Source organism: Chrysochloris asiatica, unplaced genomic scaffold, assembly GCF_000296735.1.
Source record: "Chrysochloris asiatica unplaced genomic scaffold, ChrAsi1.0 scaffold00140, whole genome shotgun sequence".
Lineage (NCBI taxonomy): Eukaryota > Metazoa > Chordata > Mammalia > Afrosoricida > Chrysochloridae > Chrysochloris > Chrysochloris asiatica.
The window spans coordinates 2,494,223-2,512,677 of NW_006408658.1; the positions used below are offsets into that span (position 1 = coordinate 2,494,223).

Below are 18,455 nucleotides of genomic sequence, written 5' to 3' on the forward strand. Positions count from 1 at the left end.
GCAATGCTTTGCCTAGCTTCTGAAAACTTTAACAGGGGATAAAACCTATGATGGTTGATGGACAATTGCAAAAACAGTAACATCTATTAACTCCCCATTCCCCATGCCCGACAAGCAAAGCAGCAGAATGTCTCTGGGGTTTATCCAGTTCCCTAAGGGTTAAACAGTTCTTAAAGTCTTCTCTGCTGTGGCTGGCTCATTGGTGCTCTTGCTGGGGGGGACCTCAATGGAAATGCAGATGACATCCCTCTTTCAGGTGGGTCTTCAGTGAATGCTGGCTCCCTCAGGCACGCTAGCTCCAAAGATGAAGTGGCTGTCCGCTCGCTATAGGGTCGAATTAGTCTGGCTGGAATCTATACTGGAGAGCTTTTGACCTGTAACACAGACTAAAACTCCAGCCCCTTGGTTAGTCACGTAATAGAGACATTCCAGCATCCTAACATGATACCCCCCCATTCTAATCATGACTCAGTCCCTGTATCTCAGAGCCCTGCCGTTCCAAGGTTGTGTATATATCTTATTTCTGTCCCCTTCGGCCCTTTCACTTATGCCCAATTGTCCCCCCAGCTGCCCCGTTTTTCCCTTTCCCTCTCCCTCCCTGTATATTGCCCCCCTCCCTCGCACCCAGGCTCTCCTGTGCCCAACGGGAATGATTCTTGCTGTAAAGATTTGTCCCCTCTTTTGAGCTACTGCATCCATGGGTGTAGGTCAAGTTCATCAAATTGTATCAGGTTACTCTTTTTTTCCTCTTCTTTCTTCTAGTTGAGCTCTGATCATCCAGTCATTGAAGCCAGGACAAGTGGGTATTATCTGCAAGTGTGGGTGTTCTTATGCATAAGCCCTCTCTTCTTATCAGCTGGATGCTTCCCTCTCCACTCTAGTCCTCTGTGGCTGTCACTGACTCTGGGCTCAAGAGTCCCCAGGTCTAGGCAAGTAAAATTTTGTTGAAGATAATTAAAAAACAGCTACAACAGTACGTCGACAGATTCAGAAGAGAATGTGGAATGAGGAATATCCTTGTTTAAAATAGATGGATCTTGGCTGAAATCAGAGAATCCCAGAAATATGTTTACTTGTGCTTTATGACTATGCAAAGGCTTTTGACTGTGTGGATTCTTGCAAGGTATGAATAACATTTTGAAGAATGGGTACTCCAGAACACTTGATTGAGCTCATGAGGAATCTGTATAAGGACCAAAAGGCAGTTGTTAGAACAGAATAAGGGGATACTGAATAGTTTAAATCAAGTAATGTGTGCACTAGGGTTGTATCCCTTCACCATACTTAGTTTGCTGAGCAAATAGTTAAAAACCTGTATTACATGAAGAAGAGTGTAGCATCAAGATTGGAGGAAGACTCATTAACAACATGTGATCTGCAGAATGATGCAACTGTGCTTGCTGAAAGTGCTTCAATTACTTACTGATGAAGATCAAAGACCACAGCCTCAGTATTGATTGTACCTCAGTATAAGGAAAACAAAAATCCTCACAACAGGAGCAATAACATCATGATAAATGGGGAAAAGGCTGGAGTTGTCTAAGACTTAATTTTGATTGGACCAACACTCTTGGAAGCAGCAATCAAGAAATCAATTGAAAAAAAAATCAATTGACATATAGCATTAGACAAAACTGCTGTACAAAACTTCTTCAAAGTGTTTAAGAGCAAAGATGTCAGTTTTAGGACTAAGGTGTGCCTGACTCAAACCATGGTACTGAGTAGCCTCATATACAGTTGAAAGTTTGAAAGGAAGACCACAGAAGAATTGATGTATTCAGTTATGATGTAGAAAAATATTCACAGTATCTTGGACTGCTAGAACAAATTTGTGTTGGAAGCACAGCCAGAACGCTTAGAAGCGAGGATGGCGAGACTTCATTTCACAAAATCTCGTCATAGTATCAGGAGAGACCAGTCCCTGGAGGACATCAAGCTTGGTAAAGTAGAGGGTCAGCAAAAAAGAGGAAGACCCTCAGTGAGATAGACTGGCACTGTGATAGCAGCAATAGGCTCAAGTATAACAACTGAGGACAGTACAGGACTGGACAATATTTAGTTCTGTTGTTCATATTGTCACTGAGTTGAAGGCAACTCAACAGCACCTAACATGGCCTAGGTTTTTGGAGGCAATTGGCAAAAGGGTGGTAATTTCTCAAGGACAAGTAGTGAGGAGGGTGTTATGATCAAATCATCTCAAAGAAATGAGAATTTGTAAGGGAAGAGGTCACAATGATAGAAACACCAACCCTGCCTCCTCTGTTTGATATGATCAATCTTTGGCAACATTTATCCCATTATGTCATGACCCAAGATAGATTTAGCAACTAAGTATGTTCTACGGATAGGAGATACAGGTAATTCATAGTGGAAGTTTATTTCAAGGACACACACAAATGTTGAAATAGAATTCTCCTGCTTCTGGGAGTTGGTTAAGTTCACAAACTGTTTCACCTGCATTTATATGAGGGGGCTTCAAAAAGCTTGTGGATTGCTAACCACAAGGTTTGTGGTTAAAATCCTCCAGCCACTCCTCAAAAATTGTGCAGAGTCATTAAGAATTAAAAGATAATATAATTTTCCCATGAACTCTTTGAAGCCTTCTTGTACTTTAATCCAAGGGTAGAATTTCATTAGGCAGACACAAAGCGTATCAGTAGGGAAATTCCTGGTCAGCAACTTTCACCTTCCTAATACACCTTTCCATTCAAGAAATAGCAGCTGAAGAGGACAAAACACTGATTGGAGCCACTTTTCTCAATAAATGTGTGAGATGGGCAACTGGTTGATTCTGGATTTTTCCTTTATCATCTATTAAATGGGAATAATACCTCTTAGTTGTAGTTTTGCTATGAAGATTAAGTAAACCATAACATATACCAATATTAGAATCTATACAAACTGGGTTCTCAATAGATACAGAGAGGTATCCTGGTGTTAACAAGAACATGGGCTTTGAAGTCAGACCTGTTTTAATTCAGGGTCTGCAACTTGAGAATTTCCACTTCCTGATACATAGTAGGCAGAGAATATGTTTTGTAAGTGGTTATATGGAGTCCTGGTGTGGCGCTTCAAGATAAACACTGGACGACTGCTAACCACAAGGTTTGTAGTTCAAATCCTGCTCCTCAAAAACTGTATACTGAGTCACTAAGAGGTTCTGGAACCAACTTGATGGCACTTAACAACATAAGGAGTTTTAAAAAAACAACTATGGGAGCCAATGTCTAAGAGCTTCAATTTCCTTTGTGAAAAATGAAGCAGAGTCACCAAATGGATAGCTGAAGGTGGAGTGGGGGATTAAGGAGAGAGAGAAGGTGTAAAATAACTGCTCTGGTGATTAGGAAAAGAAATGTACAAAGGATTGTTAGTTGATCATGAGGGCTTGACTGAAGTGGTAGATCATGAATTTTCAGTGGCACTCATTACACAATTGTTTTCCTCTAACAGCCTGGATGGAAAAATAGAAAAGATAAAACAGCTAAATGAATTCAAAGGGGCTAAGGGCAACAAGAAATTGTAGTGATGGAATGATATCCCATTCAGATTGCTGAAACAGAAATAAATTCCACAAGGAGTGTAATAAATGAAGATAGACTAGAGACTGCAGTTAGAAATCACATAGCAGGTACAGTGAGAAAAACTCAGGGTAAGAGCGAAAGCTAGAGTTAGGAGATGATAAACAAAGGATGAGCTACTGAGGCAGTAGTAAAGAGGTTCTGAAGCTCTAGCTTTATCTTTTTATCCTATTTTTTTTGCACCATTCTTCGTTCTGTTAGTTAGTGCCTAGCTGTTGGTTTCAATCCTGGCTGCTGAGATACACCTTCAACGTCTCAAGTTTCCACTCAAGTCTGACTGTATTATAAAATATGATCCCCCAAGTGTTCTCCTTCCTGGATACTCCTAAACACGAGCACACAGATCTTCTTTCTTTAACCATTTTATTGCACATCCTGAGAAGACAGATAATAGTAAGAAAGCAACCTGGGAAATGGTGGAAATTCCAAAACATTTCAGAATTCTTAGAAGTTTCATCAGTGCTTCATGGCTACCGATTTCCTGTCTAAGCACTGGACTGCTAACCACAAGGTCGGTGGTTCAACCCCACCAGCTGCTCCCTGGAAACTCTAAAAGGGTCACTATGAGTAGAACTGACTTCACGGCACTTAACAAGTTCCTAAAAGTCCTGTGGTTTTTGATCTGCTGCCCTTACTTAGATATCTCCTGTGTTCCCTAGACCTGGCAGAATCTTTCTGGTACAGTTTGTGAAAAAAAAGTTACGAATGAATGCATACTTGGCTCACAAGTGACCCATCAAGTCACAAGAACAGTGAGACAGGGCTCCTATTTTCTGTCATCTAGGCAGAAACAACATCCTGTTACTCACACTAACCTTAAAATTGTACCCACTGACCTTGCTTTAACTATGGGTCTGCATAGAGAAGGCAACTTCTTAGCAGCCAGGGCTAAAAACAGATACGCACTCACTGACATTACTAAGGCTGGTGCCGATAATGTGGGTTCCCTCTTCAGAAAGGAAACTTTTAAACACAGTGGAAAAAAAAGAAAAGAAAGCACGTTTATTAGCTCCAGAAAAAGGAGCAAAGGTATCTCTCTCTCAGGCAACCCTTCACTTTCTCTGTAGAGGCTTTACCCAGTCCAAGGTCTATTGGCTCTTTCATCGGGAGGGTCCATCCAGGCCCCCCACTTCTGAAGTGGGAAACAGCTAGCTGCCTGAGGGTGAAGCTCCGGGCTGTTCAACTGCAACACCAGGCACAGCTGAGGCAGCCTCATAGTCTGCGATGCGTCGCTGTACCAGGGCAGGCATGAGCTGCACATAAGCGGCCATCAGCCGGTGGTTGGAGTGGATCAGCTTCCCAGCACAGCTGTGCAAACAGGCCTCCTAAAAAGAAGACAGGGTGCGTGTAAGGGCTAAAGAGGTGCTGTCAGGCCCCACCTCCTTTCCCCAGCACCATTGGAGGGCGAAGGCAGAGGAACAGCCAGGGCCAGAAGTAGAGGCGAGGACGGTTGGGAAGCGGCCTGCAGAGTTCACTTTGAAGATCAAGGATAACCTCCCCGCTTAGTACCCCACCTCTTCCGCATCCAGAGCTCGGTGGTGCAGGCTGGGCACGCAGCGCTGGAAGCAGAGTTCAGTCATCCGATTGTAGACCAAAAGGAAGTCCCGCAACTGCAGGAAAAGGGGACGAGGAAGTCAGCGATAAGGGGTCCCACGCCTAAACTCAGGCCCCGCTTTCGGAAGTTGCCCTGGGCCGTGCACCACAGCCCGAAGGCCCCAGCCCTGGCTCTTTAGAGTAACCGCGACGTAAGCCTGGAGCTACTTAGCTCTCACTCACGTTTCTAAGCTGCTGCTGTTGTTGCTCCATCACGCCATCGGCGCATGCTACATCACTTCCGTTACAGCTTGACAACACCCCGGAAGTGATCTCGCGCCGCTCCCCAAGGACTGAGGGGTTGGCTCGAGGATCGCCCCGCCCTCGGAGGCTAACGTCACCTCCGCCCTTATAATCTGCGACGTGGCCGGCTTCTTCTGCCCGGGACGGGTCGTCACTTCCGCCGAGTCCCTGACCTGCTGCTAGGATCGCGACGGGAACTGGAGCCCGAGGTCCCCGCGCGGCCCGGGCCTGGCGCCCTGAAGGGGAGAGCGGCCCGGCCCGAGGTGAGGAGGACATAGTTGGGCGAGATGGAGTTGAACGCACAGACCTGCCCTAAGGGCAAAATGCCCCTGAGCCCTGGGGAAGGATGGGGACACACCTGATGCCCAGGTGAGGGGGGGGTGGGGCGGGGACTCACACACCTGGGAAGACTTTGGAAGGGATTACCTATGTCCTGGAAGGAAGAGGCTTTTACCAGAGGCAGGGAACATAAACCAACTGATTGAACTCAGGCCTGGTGGGGTGGGCCGGAGGAGAAGGAAGAGGTGCACCAGACGGGGAAAGGAGAGACCACTTGAAGGAAGGGGAAAGAAGCACTTAAGGAGTGAGAAAGGACAAGCAATGCAGGACATACTTGAATGGGGAGTGGCACCTGAGCCCCGGTGCGGGGAGGGGGAAGTCACACCTGAATGGGCTAAGCTCCAAGAGGGCATGGACTCTTGCACGGCTGCATTCCCAGGGCCTCAATGCAAGCACTCAACTCAATATCCGGTGAATGATTGCATGCATGACTCCTGAGTCCGGTGGGCCTGGGAGACTCTGAGAAGACATCTGAGATCGAGGTGTGCATGAGTAAAAATGTGCACCTTGGAGGGGAGAAAGACATATATCTAAGAAAAGGAGTGGTGGCTGAAGCCCAGGACATTCTTAAGTGCTGGTGACAACCTCCAAAACCTCAGAAATGGCAAGAGAGGCCTTCCTCATCTACAGTGCAGGTCAGTTCCCGAAACCACCTGTGTTGGACTTTGCAGGGCCCTGGGGTGGAGACTTTGACTCCACTCCCTACCTCAGCCATGACAGACGGGATCCTAGGGAAGGCAGCCACAATGGAGATCCCCATCCACGGGAATGGTGAAGCTGGGCAGCTTCCTGAGGATGATGGGCTGGAGCAGGTACTTCTCTTTGATGCTTCTCCTGATTGAATCCCAACTCTTTTCCTGTTCCGGAGCCTTCCCCTAACATACCTAACTCCTCCTCTCAGACATTTTTACAAGTCTTCATTCTGATTCTGTGCAGATGTCCCTTGCTCTCTCTCTAATCAACCTTGTTCCTACCCCCAAAATGATTGCGCCCCCCCCCCCCCCCGTGTTCCTGAAACCCCCTTTTCTTTGGCCCCTAGGACCTCCAGCAGGTGATGGTATCAGGACCCAACCTGAATGAAACCAGCATTGTGTCTGGTGGCTATGGGGGCTCTGGTGATGGACTCATCCCCACAGGTAGGGATGATCAGAGACAAAAAGTGTGAGTGCAGAGCGGGGACAGGAACAGTTCGAGGGACCTTAGGATACGCCTGGGAAAGCATGAATTGTATATAAAGTCTTGGGAACTTTTGCCAGTATGAATCCCTGGATTCTCTTCAACCCAAGACCAGCTCTCAGGGTTGGCCATCTGCTGCCATTTAGTTCCTCAGATTATCCACTTATCCTTTCCCAGCTGCCATCACTTGAGGCCAGTTCAGGTGTCTAGTTCATAGGAGTTTTCCTGCTCTGGAGTTGAAGACTGATTTGGAACTAGGAGAGGCTTCTCAGAATTTTACTTGAGACTTTGAAGTTTAGAGGAACAAACCCCCCATGAATCTCACATAGACTATGATTCCACTTGGGAAAATCATCAGGTTTCCTGTTACCAGATCCCATCATCCTTGACCCCATCAGAAGGTGGCTGGAGGAACTCAGAGACATATGCTAGGATTTAGGTCTTAGGGTGCAAGGTATGACTTTCCTCTAGCAGGGAACCTATCATGTCTCAAGCTTCTGCCTCAGTCATTTTCATGTGCTGGGAGGGAAGTACAGATGGGGCCAGAGGTGTCTGGTTCTAGCTGAGAGAAGCTGATGTCAGAGAACTTGGTCCTTTAGGGTCTGGCCGCCATCCATCTCACAGTGCCACTCCCACTGGCCCTGGAGATGAGGTGGCTCGGGGCATCGCTGGAGAGAAGTTTGACATCGTCAAGAAATGGGGCATCAACACATACAAGGTGGGACTCAAAAACCTTTTCCTATCCCCCATACATCCCTCAGTACCTGTTCCCCAGACCCCAGTGTCCCATCTGTGACTAAGACCAGGAACCTGGGGATGCTGCTGGGGTAGTTACCTATTGTATTGGGGGAGGGTGCTAGGGTCTCTGACCTGTTCCCCCACTTCCCAATCAGTGCACAAAGCAGCTGTTGTCAGAGCGATTTGGCCGAGGCTCCCGGACTGTGGACCTGGAGCTAGAACTGCAGATTGAGTTGCTGCGTGAGACGAAGCGCAAGTATGAGAGTGTCCTGCAGCTGGGCCGGGCCCTGACAGCCCATCTCTACAGCCTGCTGCAGACCCAGCATGCACTGGGTGACGCCTTTGCTGACCTCAGCCAGAAGTCCCCAGAGCTTCAGGTGCTCGGCCAGGCCAAAGAAGGGGAGGACTGGGCCCGGGCCCTCCCAGGCAGTCACCCCTCAGCCTCCCTCCCTCCCTCCTGCAGCCCACAGGGAGAACCCCTCCAGGGTGGGCCCAGCCCTGCCCCCAGCAACACTCACCTGTGAAGGCAGCTTAAGGGTTTGTACAGAAGTCCAGAAGTTGGAGGGGATGGGGGAGGATGCCTCATCAGTAGCCCCTCTGCATCGGCAAGAATACCTGTGGTGTTCAGCCTAACTGGAACCCCTCCCCTGCCTGCTGCACTAGTTCTTCCTGTTCATTCCTGTGAATTTATTTGAGAATCCCTGCCCTTCATATTCCTACCCCAGGCATCCCCAGGGTGGCCCCACTGACTTTCTGGCTGAGAGAGCCTTGCTGGAGGCAGTCCCTTGGTATTGCAGTGTGATTTGATGTCAGTTTACTCCCTGGGGAGAGGAGGGGAGTGAAGGGCCCTATAGCTCTAGTCAGGCAGGGACTGTTACTCACAGCCTGTCCATGCTTTTTGACTTTAGGAAGAATTTGGCTACAATGCAGAGACCCAGAAGCTGTTGTGTAAGAATGGAGAGACCCTGCTAGGGGCTGTAAACTTCTTTGTCTCTAGCATCAACACTTTGGTCACCAAGACCATGGAAGATACACTCATGACTGTCAAACAGTATGAGGCTGCCAGGTGTGGACACTGTCAGGGCCTAGGGTCTGGGGAGTTGGCTGGCATGGGTGGGCAGTAGGAGCAGAAAAATTCAAGAAGGAAAGGAGCGTATGTGTGGAGGACAAAGGAGTGGAGACCAGCCTATATCACCCCCCTCCTCAGGCTGGAATATGACGCCTATCGAACAGACTTAGAGGAGCTGAGCCTAGGCCCCCGGGATGCAGGGACACGGGGCCGTCTCGAGAGTGCCCAGGCCACTTTCCAGGCCCATCGGGACAAATATGAGAAGCTGCGGGGAGATGTGGCCATCAAGCTCAAGTTTCTGGAAGAAAACAAGGTGCCAACCCCACCCCCTTGATCCTAGCCTACATTTCCATCTGTCACACTAACATTCCCCTGAGTCCCTCCTCATCATTGAATCGGGAAATACAACTTGGGTAAGGAGTGGGATATTCCCTTACAAGCCCCTCAACCCTGGGCCTTACCAGGTTACCCTTCTAATCCCTGGACCCTTTCTGTTGGAGGATTTGGCTGCCTGTTCTGGGAACATAACTGGGAAAAATCACCCTCTGGGCTGAATACCAGAACTCCAGGCCCAGCAAATCAAGTCAGGCTTCTCACATCAGATTGCCCCTTCTTCTCTGACTCCTTGGTGGAGTTCAGCCCTGGCTCTACAAGCACCATTATAGCAGATGTTCCTGGTCTGGGCCCAGGCTCATAGCCCTAAAGAGGGCACATGAGTCCAGCCTTAGCTGACCCTGTTGGACCCCCAGATCAAGGTGATGCACAAGCAGCTGCTGCTCTTCCACAATGCCGTGTCCGCCTACTTTGCTGGGAACCAGAAACAGCTGGAGCAAACCTTGCAGCAGTTCAACATCAAGCTACGGCCGCCAGGAGCTGAGAAGCCATCCTGGCTGGAGGAGCAGTGAGCTGCGCACAGCCCAACCTGGCTATCAAGAAGGACATTGGGAGGGCCAGACCCTGGGTGGGGGAAATTGGACATGGGACATCCTTTGTCACCTGCCATCTGGCTTGGGTTCCCTCTCTCTGGTTGGTACTTGACACCAGTTTTGCTGGAGCTGCTGTGGGGAGGGGGGGCCAGCAGGCCAAGCATTCTCGCCCTGTCCTATATCCTCCTGGCCACAGGGCACCATTCCCAGATCTTTTCCTTCCAATCAACAGCCAAAGGCTACGACAAGACCATTCCCTGGCCAATGGCATCACTCCTCAGGCCTTTACCCAACTCCTGGGGTCTGCCCCTTGACCAATGGCAGAACCTCAAAAGGTCCTGCCAGCCAGTGGCAGCTCTTCTTGGGCTCCCCTGGGCCAATGATGTTGCCTCCAATATCCTTTGTCCCTCCTCTATGTGTGCCCATTGCAGAGAAGGAGACTGGGACCAATGGGGTGGGAATAATGGGGAGCCACATTTCTGGCCCTGCATCTGAATGGGCCTCCTTCCACCCACCCAGTTTGTGCTCAGAGCCCTAGAAGATTGGGGCCTAGTAGCACTAGGAATAAACCTTTCATAAAAGCAGGCCCAGAGAGGTCAATTTGTGGGGGACTCCAGGATGGGGGGCTGGGAGGAGAAAGGCTCAGCCTAAACACATCAAAACCCTGTATGGTCTGAAAAGGCAGACCCAGACAACTGAAGTCACACTTTCAAGAACACTCTGGAGACCCATTCTCTCCCGACTCAGTTGGAGCCAAAGCTTTATTTGCTCTGCAGGCCAGTACCATGATAGTTGTAGATCTTAAGAGCCCAGTATCTGGAAGGGGTTGGATTGGCTGGCTACCATGCCTTCATTCATACCGCAAATATTTACTGAGTGCTTTTATTTGCCAGGCACTGTGCTAAACCCTGGGGAAACATCTGTGAATAAAGCACAGTCCCTGCCCACAGTGCTTAGGGCCTAGTGGGGGCTAGAGACAAGTAACCAGGCAACTACAATACAGTTATATGTCCTAGGATACAAGACATACAAGGAACTATGGGAGCACAGGAGAAGCATCTAGCCTAAACTGAGGGTGGGGGGGCGGGGCTGTCAACTTGGAAGTTGAGACCTGAAGGGTGAGTAGGTGACAGCCAAGCACAGTGGGGGAAAGAACATTTTAGGCAGAGAAGCCAACATGTATCAAGGCCCCAGTAGGCAGTGAGAAGACTTCAATGTGACAGGACTGAAAGAGGGAGTGGCTAGAGAAAGACTGAAGTAAGGTCATGAGAAATCTCACTGGGCCTTATGGCTCTTTGGATGCAGTAAGCCATGAAGAATTTGGACTGCATTGGAGAAGTCCCGAGGGCTAAACTAGTTTTACTCAGGTCCCGGTGCCCGTAGTCTGGGTAGTCTAGTATTAGCCTGAAGCTCCAAATCAAGCTGGATTTCTTTCTTGGACTCATTCACAAACACTGGGACTCAGGTGGATGAGGGTGAGGCAGTTCCAGTCTCCCCTGAAGCACCCAGGTGTTGAACCCAAATTAGAACCTTGTGTGTGAAGCAAGAAAGCTCCCTGACACCACTTTGATTCAGCTTGAACAGGTGTCATTACCTCTATACTCCTTGGTCAAAGAACTCTAGAATCATTCCAGGATCTTACCTCTGGAGGGCTGAGTGAAGGGGACAACCCAGTCAGCAGATTGTCAGCACAGGGTTCCATGCCTGACTGCTCTATGCACTAGCTCCCAAGCAGGCCCCCTGGATTTGGACAGCCAGCTGTCTGGAGCTTAATTACTAGGCAAAGGTCCACAGTTCATAAACGTTGGTGGAAAATGGAAATAAAAGATAATGGAATATTTCTACAAACTTTCTGAAGACTCTCTTATAAGCCAGCACTTTATAGGAACTTCAAACATGAAAGGTACTGAATCTTCAAGTGGCTGGAAGCTGGACCTAAAACAAGGCTCAAATCCTGGTTCTAGCACTTTCTAGGTGAGTTAGTGAGCCAAAGCCTTCAGTTTCAAACGTAAAACAGGACTAATAAAAGAAGCTACCTATTAAGGTTATGAATATTAAATAATACATGTAACGGCTCTGTGTCTGGTAAGCACTCAGTCCCTGTTAACTGTTAACAGTAATTTTAATTGTTTTCTACCGGGGCTGTTTTCCCACAATACGATGATTCTGAGACTTGCTCTGGGTCTTTGGGGGTGAGGAGCGAGTCAATTGATGGTGGTTGTAAAGTGCCGTCGAGTCGGTTCCGACCCATAGCGACCCTGTATAGGGTTTCCGAGGAGCAGCTGGTGAGCTTGAACGGCCAATCTTGCAGTTCAAACGGTTTTGCTGTCTGGCGCATTTACCCACAGCGCCACACCAGGATTCCCAATGGTTAGTTATAACCTTCATTTTCTCACGAAGATGCTACTGAGGGAGAGCCAGGCACCTAAAGCCGAATTAAGTCCTCCACCTTTGTACCCCAATAATACACTCCCAGAGATCTGTGCCAAGGTACGACAATCCCTGTCTCCCCCGCTCAGCAGAGACCGGGCTGGTATATTCCATGAGAGTCCCACAAGAAAGCCCGAAAGGGTGCCTCCAGGAGGCAATCCAGACAGCTCCCTGAGTCCAGAATCCCCGTTTCCCAAGCTGCCATTTCCCAGTCTCTGAGACCAACTACACCTCCCCTCCCCCGGAGTCCTCCGGAGCCAGAGGCAGCTGGCGGGGATCCGGGATCCGGCTCACCTGCTCCACAGGGCGGCAGCGGAGGCAGAGCCTGCAGAAGCTGTGGAGGGGGCGGGGGCGGCTAGGGGTAGGAAAGGGGGAAAGGGACGGACTCAATAGGGGGCGGGCGGGCGGGCAGTGGGCGGGACCTCCACGGCGGTAGGCGGGGTGTGGGTGGGTCTTCAGTACTGGAACCGCCCCCTCCCCCGGCCCGTCCGCAGCCCCGCCTGGACCCCTCCCTCCGGCCTGTGCGGCTGGTCCGGCAGCAGCGCCCGCGCGGGGACAAGCGGAGGCGCGGGACGTGGGGCGGCGCCACGGGCAGGACCAGGCGGACGGGCTCTGGCAGCGGGAGCAGTGCCGCGGGCCCCTCTCGGAGCGGCAGCAGTCCGGGCCTTGGTTCTTCCATCCTCCTCCGCCGCGGTGAGTGAGACGGGCGGGGCCCAGGCGTGCATTTGTATCCTTATCTACCAGGTCCAGGTCCAAGCTGTGTGTCTGTCCTAGTGTCTGTGGGTGGGGGCGCAGATGCTTTTCAAAAGCTGTGCCCGACTATGCACGTGAGGCGTGTCCATGTCCGTGAGAGTAGTGGGGGTATTCTTCGGGCTGTGGCTGCTCAGGTGAGGTCTGTGTTTGAGGGGGGGTCCGAGGGGGTAGGTAATGGTTCTTTGGAGGAGCGCGGGGCTTTGGAAGCTTGTGTGTGTGTGTTAGCGGAGGGTGCCGAGCACTGCGGCCGAGGATGGGGGTGGGGTGGGGATGCTGAGTGGGACTCTGGAATCTTGTGGCCCAGCGTGTCTGAAGGGCTCCTTTCTCCCTGGCGCAGACATCTCCACCCCTTACTCCTCCTGCTCCATCCTCCTCAGGCACCCAGAGGCTCACCAGACAGGATGGAGGACACTCTTTCCTCCCCTAGCACTGCTCGCTGGACAGGAAGCCTCATTGGAGGCTGCTGCTTATAGGAAGGGACCCCTTCTCGGGTTCCCTTGCAGCCTGGGCCCAGCCTGAAGGACCTCAGGCCCCTCCCTGGTTTTGGCCTCCCTCCCTCATGGACTTGGCTTCAGATCCCCGACTTCAAACCTGCAGGGACAGATGGTTGCAGGTTGGAGGAGCAGGCTGCACTTCAGGGAGGTCAGTCCAACTGATGGCAGACCCTGGGCATGTTCCCCATGTGGGGTCTCAGGTGTGAACAGCAGAAGCTCAGGACTGGCCCCCGGAATGATCACATCTGGGAGGTCATAGCAGGTGCAAGGTCCTTTTCACTGGTCTTCCCTGGCAATATGTCCACTTCGTCACTGCCCCATTCATTCCTTAATCAGGGCTCTGATTTGCTGCAGAAATGAAATCAGAGCCTCAGACCTGACAGGTGCCCTGCCTTTCTTGGCTTGCATGCCTCCAATGACAGCGCACTTACTACCTTTTGCTGTGGGGAAAAGCTTAAGCTTCTTTCTTGCTCTCTTGGAGCTTTGTTCACTTGTCTTGTTATTGTCACTCTCTAGTGAGAGGGAACTGCAGAGATTTAAACTTGCTTACTGTCACTAACATATACTGAGCACTTTTTGTGTGTCAGGTACCACCACTTGAGCAAAAAGCTCCCCAAAAGCTCAAGTTGGGAGAGCACACCCTGTGTTCAGAAAAACAGAGCAAAACCATATGGCTAGTGTGGAGGGTGACCAGAGAAGGTCTCACTGGTGGCTCAAACTCTGCAAACCTTTATTTTGGTAGGGAAATAGTGCCAAATGTGATCACCCTTTAAATACCTAACCTTATTATGGAAGCTAGAAATTGAATCCTCAAGGGAGTACAAGATGGAATTTAATCAGGGGCCCTTAGCTGGAAATAAAATTTGGGGTATTTCAGATTTGGGGAACAAGAAGACCTCTCTTCCTACTTTGCAAATAAGGAAATGTTGTTGTTACTAAGTACTGTGGAGTTGGTTCCGACGCATAGTGACTCTGCACAGGGTTTCCGAGGCTGTAAATCTTTATGGGAGCAGAACGCCTCATCTTTCTCCTGCGGAACCACTGGTAGTTTCAAACTACTGACCTTAAGTTGGCAGCTCAACTTGTAACCAGTATACCACCAGAGCACCTTAAATAAGGAAACAGGAGAGGAAATTGTCCCACATCTTACCTTCAGTTAGTGCAGCTGATGACACAATGAGAACTAAGATCCTACTTGTCCTGCCCTTTGAGCCAAGATACATTTTAGAAGCAGAATCAAGATGGAAGAAGGGGAGGAATTGAAAGAATCCTAGTGTTTTGATTCATGTGACTCGGTGAATAGTGTTGCCTTTCACTTAGATAGACACAACTGGAAGAGTGGTTTAAGGGAAAATAAATTCTATTTTGGACCAGTCAGTATATATCATCCAGATAGAGATGTCCAATTTGTAGTAAGATATATAAGCCTATGGTTCAGGAGAGTCTTCTGCATGGGAGTCATTTAGCAATTGACTAGTAACTGGGGCCATAGGAGATGATAAGATTACTCAGGCAGAGTATGAAAAGTGAGGGAAGAGTCCCCCAGAACAAAGCCCTGTGGAGCTAAAAACATTTAAGGCATGTGCAGTGGAGGAGCAAACAGGCAAGCAGAGAACCTATATTGAATGGATCATGAACGCATCCAGTACAGCCTCTGTCTTTTTGAGTCTTGCTCTCATCCATCTTGTCCATATTTCTTAAGTTTTTGTGTTTCTGTTTCTTTTGTTCTTTGTTTTCTCAATGCATCTATCACTCTTTTCTTTATGCCTCAAGACCCAACTCAAATATCCCTTCCTCTGGATGCCTTTTTATTCTAACATCTTCAGGTTAGGGACTTTTTTCTCTTTGTTACCATAGCAGCAGTTTGGACATGTCTATATCATGGCACTTATCACATGGCATTATGAATTTCCATGTTTGTTTCCCACATTAGTCTAAGAATGTATAAAAAAAACAGGGCTGACGGTGTCTGATTCAGCTTTGTGTTTCCAATTCGCAGCTGAAGGACCTAGCCCTGAGTATGCCCAGGGAAGTTTGTTCATTTGATAGGTTTACCAATTGATTGAATGGATCATTCATCTACTTAGTCTGCTACAGTAGTTGGGGAATTGGTACTGTGGATTTCATCACTTCCCTTACCTCCAGTCTTATTGAAAGAGTTTCTTGGAGTTGAAAACTTTATCTCATCCAAGGCTTCATCTATTCCAGAGTAACTCCAAAGAGTAACCTGCTATCATTTGTCAATTTGCTGAAGCCTCAAATGATAAAATGCATTTGGAGACTAGTGAGCAAGATTGAGTCATTTTAGCAAGTGAGCCTAGATGGCCTCTCAGGCCCACTTTTCTCCAATGCCCTGACCACCTCCACTCACAGCTGCGTAACTCATGCCCCCTGGGAATCTTGTGATGATTAGGAGGAAGTCATGGGGGACATTAGAAATGGTTTGAAAATTTGGAGAAAACCCTTGCAGATGTTGAGAATCTAGTGGAGTCAGCACTGTCTTCATTTGCTCACAATCTACTTCCTCCTGAGTCCCTTGGACCTGGCTTCCTCTCCCTTGACCCTTAGAAGCCACACTCCATGAAGTTACTGACAGTTTCTCTTAGGGTTTAGATCATGGGCTCACACTGCAGCATTTCATAATGAAAATCCTCCCTTCTTGAAATTATTTTCTCTCTTTATCTTTGCAATATTACTCCTCCTCCTTCTTCTTCTATAACCCTGACCACACCTTCTCAGTCTTCTTTGCCCGCTTTGCTTTCTGGACCCACCCCTTTAATATTGAGGTTCTTGAGTATTCAGTTACACCCTTTCTGGTGAAGCCTTCTGTAACTTCAGGTTTCCTTTTTACCTCCATGACTCTGAAATCCATTTCTCCAGACACGACTTCTTTCCTAGGCTACATTCATCCTATTGCCATCTGGACCTTGCCACTTGAATACCTATGCTGCTGCTTCGGTTGCATGCCATCAAGTTGGTTCTGACTCATAGTGACCCTGTATAGGGTTTTTGAGGCTATAAATCTTTATGGGAGCAGAAAAGCCTCATCTTTCTCCCACAGAGTGGCTGATAGATTCAAATTTGCTGACCTTGCTTGGTTAGCAACCCAATGTGTGCTACCAGTATGGTACCAGGGTCCCATTGTTGTTGTTAGGAATTGCCAGTGAGTCGATTTTGACTCACAGCGACCCTGTATAGGGTTTTGAGGAGTGGCTGGTGGGTTTGAACTTCTGACCTTGTGGTTCAAACTGACCTTAAGGTCCAGTACTTACCCACATTAAGTCTCCAATAGGTCTCTTAAATTTACCACATAAAACACTAAACTTATCACCCTCTTATCAAAGTTGTTTTTCTTCCATAGTCTCCAAGCTAGAAATTTAGCAGTCGTCTCTTACTCATTCTTCTTCCCTAACTTTTCACATTAAGTTAACCAGTCACCAAGTTCTCTTGTGGTGCTGTAGTATCAGTACTGGACTGGGAACCACAGGGTCACCAGTTCAAACACACCAGCAGTTTCTTGGAAACCCTATTGAGGGTCGCTATGAGTCATAACTGACTGGATGGCACTTAACAACAATAGTAATAAGACCTGTTGCTTCCTCTCTGTGAAATCCACTTTGATCACCCCTCTCTAGTTAAGGCCGCCATCATTCCCCTTCTGAAATATTATGTCAGTCTCTTAACTTTTGACTCTGGACTCCTCTTAGCTATTTTCCACATATAGCAGTAAAAACATTGCTCTTGTTAGACTATACTTAAAACCCTTGAGTAGCTTCCCTTTGTTCTTTGGATAAAGCCTTAAACCCTTAGAAAGGAAAAGTAAAGTCTAAACTCCGTAATAAGGTCAACAAAGCATTGCATGATGTAGTTCCTGCCTACCTCCCCTCTTTCTTAGCCCTCCCCGTCACAGTCCACTGATGCAGAAGGCATGGAGCTCTCTGTAACTGTAGTGAACCCCTTGTAGAGATCTGTTTAAATGCCAGTTTCTTCTGGAGAATTCCAGCCCCCTCCCCTGCCTCACATCTGGCTCAAGTGACCTTTTGTGTGCTCCTGTAGCAAGCTGTGCTTCCCCACCATAGTCCTGTTCATATTGCATCACAGGAATTTGTTTATTAGACTGTGGAATCCATGAAGGCTGACTTGTGACTATCTCTCCATCCCCAGGCGGAGCAGAGGTGTTGAGTGAATGCTGAATGAGGTAAAGAGACCTAAAGGATAGTAGGATGAGAGATGTGGGATGGCTAGCGGCAGCCTGAAGAATTGAGGAAGGAGGGTGAAATCTCTGCTTTGGGTCCAATAATCTTCAGGCATCTGCTATGATAAACAGTCCACTTAAACCACTGCCTTGGAGGCCTGGTGTGGTGCTGCGGGTTAATGCACTGGACTACAAGGTCAGTTTGAACCTCAAGGCTAGCAGTTCAAGCTCACCAGCCACTCCTTGGAAACCCTATGCAGAGTCTCTATGGGTGGGAACCAATTTAATGGCACTTAACAATAGGACCATGGGGCATATCTCTGCAGCACAGTGGGCTGAGAGGTGGGATAGAAGCACAGATGAAGAAGGGAATCTCAGAGATTTGGGCTGGGATTTATCCTCAGCGGCTGCTTGCCCAGTGTGTTTGGGTGGGGAACTGAAGCAGGAAGGGGAAGGGAGGGAGGAGCTGCCTGTCCTTGGATGTTGCCCAATCCCCACCCCTGTGTGACAGGCTGGGAGAGCCCCTTGGGTTTGGAGTGGGAGGCGGAGCCTGACATCTAGCTGCCCCTACCAGGCCCAGAAGACCACGCCTACTCCTCCTCCGGGCTCTTCCCCTCTCCAGACGGAAGCTTCAGCTTGGCTCTGGTCTGGCCTCCTGTTCCTTTGCCAGTCCTCAGTCTATCCTCCCTTCTGCTGTTTTGTCCTGGTATTAAGTCTCCATACCCAGAACCCTCACATCTTGAGAGAGAACCTCAGGCCCCCAGTGCCCACATTGGCAAAGGATGCTCTCAGGCAGTCCTTTCCACTCTGCCTTACACAAATGTAAGACAAGGGTACATCTGGCCCAGCACATCTCCAAACCTGGGAAGTTCATTGTTTTTAGAGAGGCCCTATCCTGGGAGTCCTGGTGTCGCACTGTGG

The 18,455-nt window shown here is 48.9% G+C and overlaps 3 protein-coding genes across 6 annotated transcripts in view; 2 read left to right on the forward strand and 1 right to left on the reverse strand.

Moving 5' to 3' along the window:
- Positions 1 to 4,726: 4,726 nt before the first annotated feature.
- Positions 4,727 to 5,384, reverse strand: TIMM10B (translocase of inner mitochondrial membrane 10 homolog B (yeast)). Its single transcript, XM_006870181.1, has 3 exons — positions 5,355 to 5,384; positions 5,093 to 5,188; positions 4,727 to 4,903 (listed from the first exon to the last, which is right to left on the reverse strand). The coding sequence occupies exons 1-3, from the start codon at positions 5,382 to 5,384 to the stop codon at positions 4,727 to 4,729; spliced, it is 303 nt and encodes a 100-aa protein (XP_006870243.1).
- A 45-nt stretch (positions 5,385 to 5,429) lies between these two features.
- ARFIP2 (ADP-ribosylation factor interacting protein 2) lies at positions 5,430 to 10,726 on the forward strand. Of its 3 annotated transcripts, XM_006870182.1 has the most exons (8): positions 5,430 to 5,677; positions 6,465 to 6,565; positions 6,793 to 6,889; positions 7,529 to 7,647; positions 7,823 to 8,044; positions 8,576 to 8,733; positions 8,875 to 9,049; positions 9,486 to 10,243. In XM_006870182.1, the coding sequence occupies exons 2-8, from the start codon at positions 6,467 to 6,469 to the stop codon at positions 9,639 to 9,641; spliced, it is 1,026 nt and encodes a 341-aa protein (XP_006870244.1). In that variant the 5' UTR covers positions 5,430 to 5,677; positions 6,465 to 6,466; the 3' UTR covers positions 9,642 to 10,243. The 3 variants fall into 3 exon arrangements, with proteins under 3 accessions (XP_006870244.1, XP_006870245.1, XP_006870246.1); XM_006870183.1 differs by lacking the exon at positions 6,465 to 6,565 and having other exon boundaries at positions 9,486 to 10,726; XM_006870184.1 differs by lacking the exons at positions 6,465 to 6,565; positions 7,529 to 7,647 and having other exon boundaries at positions 9,486 to 10,726.
- Positions 10,727 to 12,568: 1,842 nt separating this feature from the next.
- Positions 12,569 to 18,455, forward strand: part of TRIM3 (tripartite motif containing 3) — a 39,142-nt gene continuing 33,255 nt past the window's right edge. The window contains exons 1-2 of one of the 2 annotated variants that reach the window (XM_006870185.1): positions 12,569 to 12,785; positions 13,319 to 13,487. The gene's annotated coding sequence lies outside the window, so the exon portion shown is untranslated. The remainder of the gene's footprint in view (positions 12,786 to 13,318; positions 13,488 to 18,455) is intronic. The other variant, XM_006870186.1, reaches the window with a different exon arrangement.

Coding starts and splice junctions, on each gene's coding strand:
- TIMM10B (XM_006870181.1), bottom strand. CDS start 5,384: ATGGAGCAACAACAGCAGCAGCTTAGAAAC. Junction 5,189..5,354: donor AACAGCAGCAGCTTAGAAAC/GTGAGTGAGAGC, acceptor CTTTTCCTGCAG/TTGCGGGACTTCCTTTTGGT. Junction 4,904..5,092: donor GAGCTCTGGATGCGGAAGAG/GTGGGGTACTAA, acceptor TCTTCTTTTTAG/GAGGCCTGTTTGCACAGCTG.
- ARFIP2 (XM_006870182.1), top strand. CDS start 6,467: ATGACAGACGGGATCCTAGGGAAGGCAGCCACAATGGAGATCCCCATC. Junction 6,890..7,528: donor TGATGGACTCATCCCCACAG/GTAGGGATGATC, acceptor TTGGTCCTTTAG/GGTCTGGCCGCCATCCATCT. Junction 7,648..7,822: donor GGGGCATCAACACATACAAG/GTGGGACTCAAA, acceptor CTTCCCAATCAG/TGCACAAAGCAGCTGTTGTC.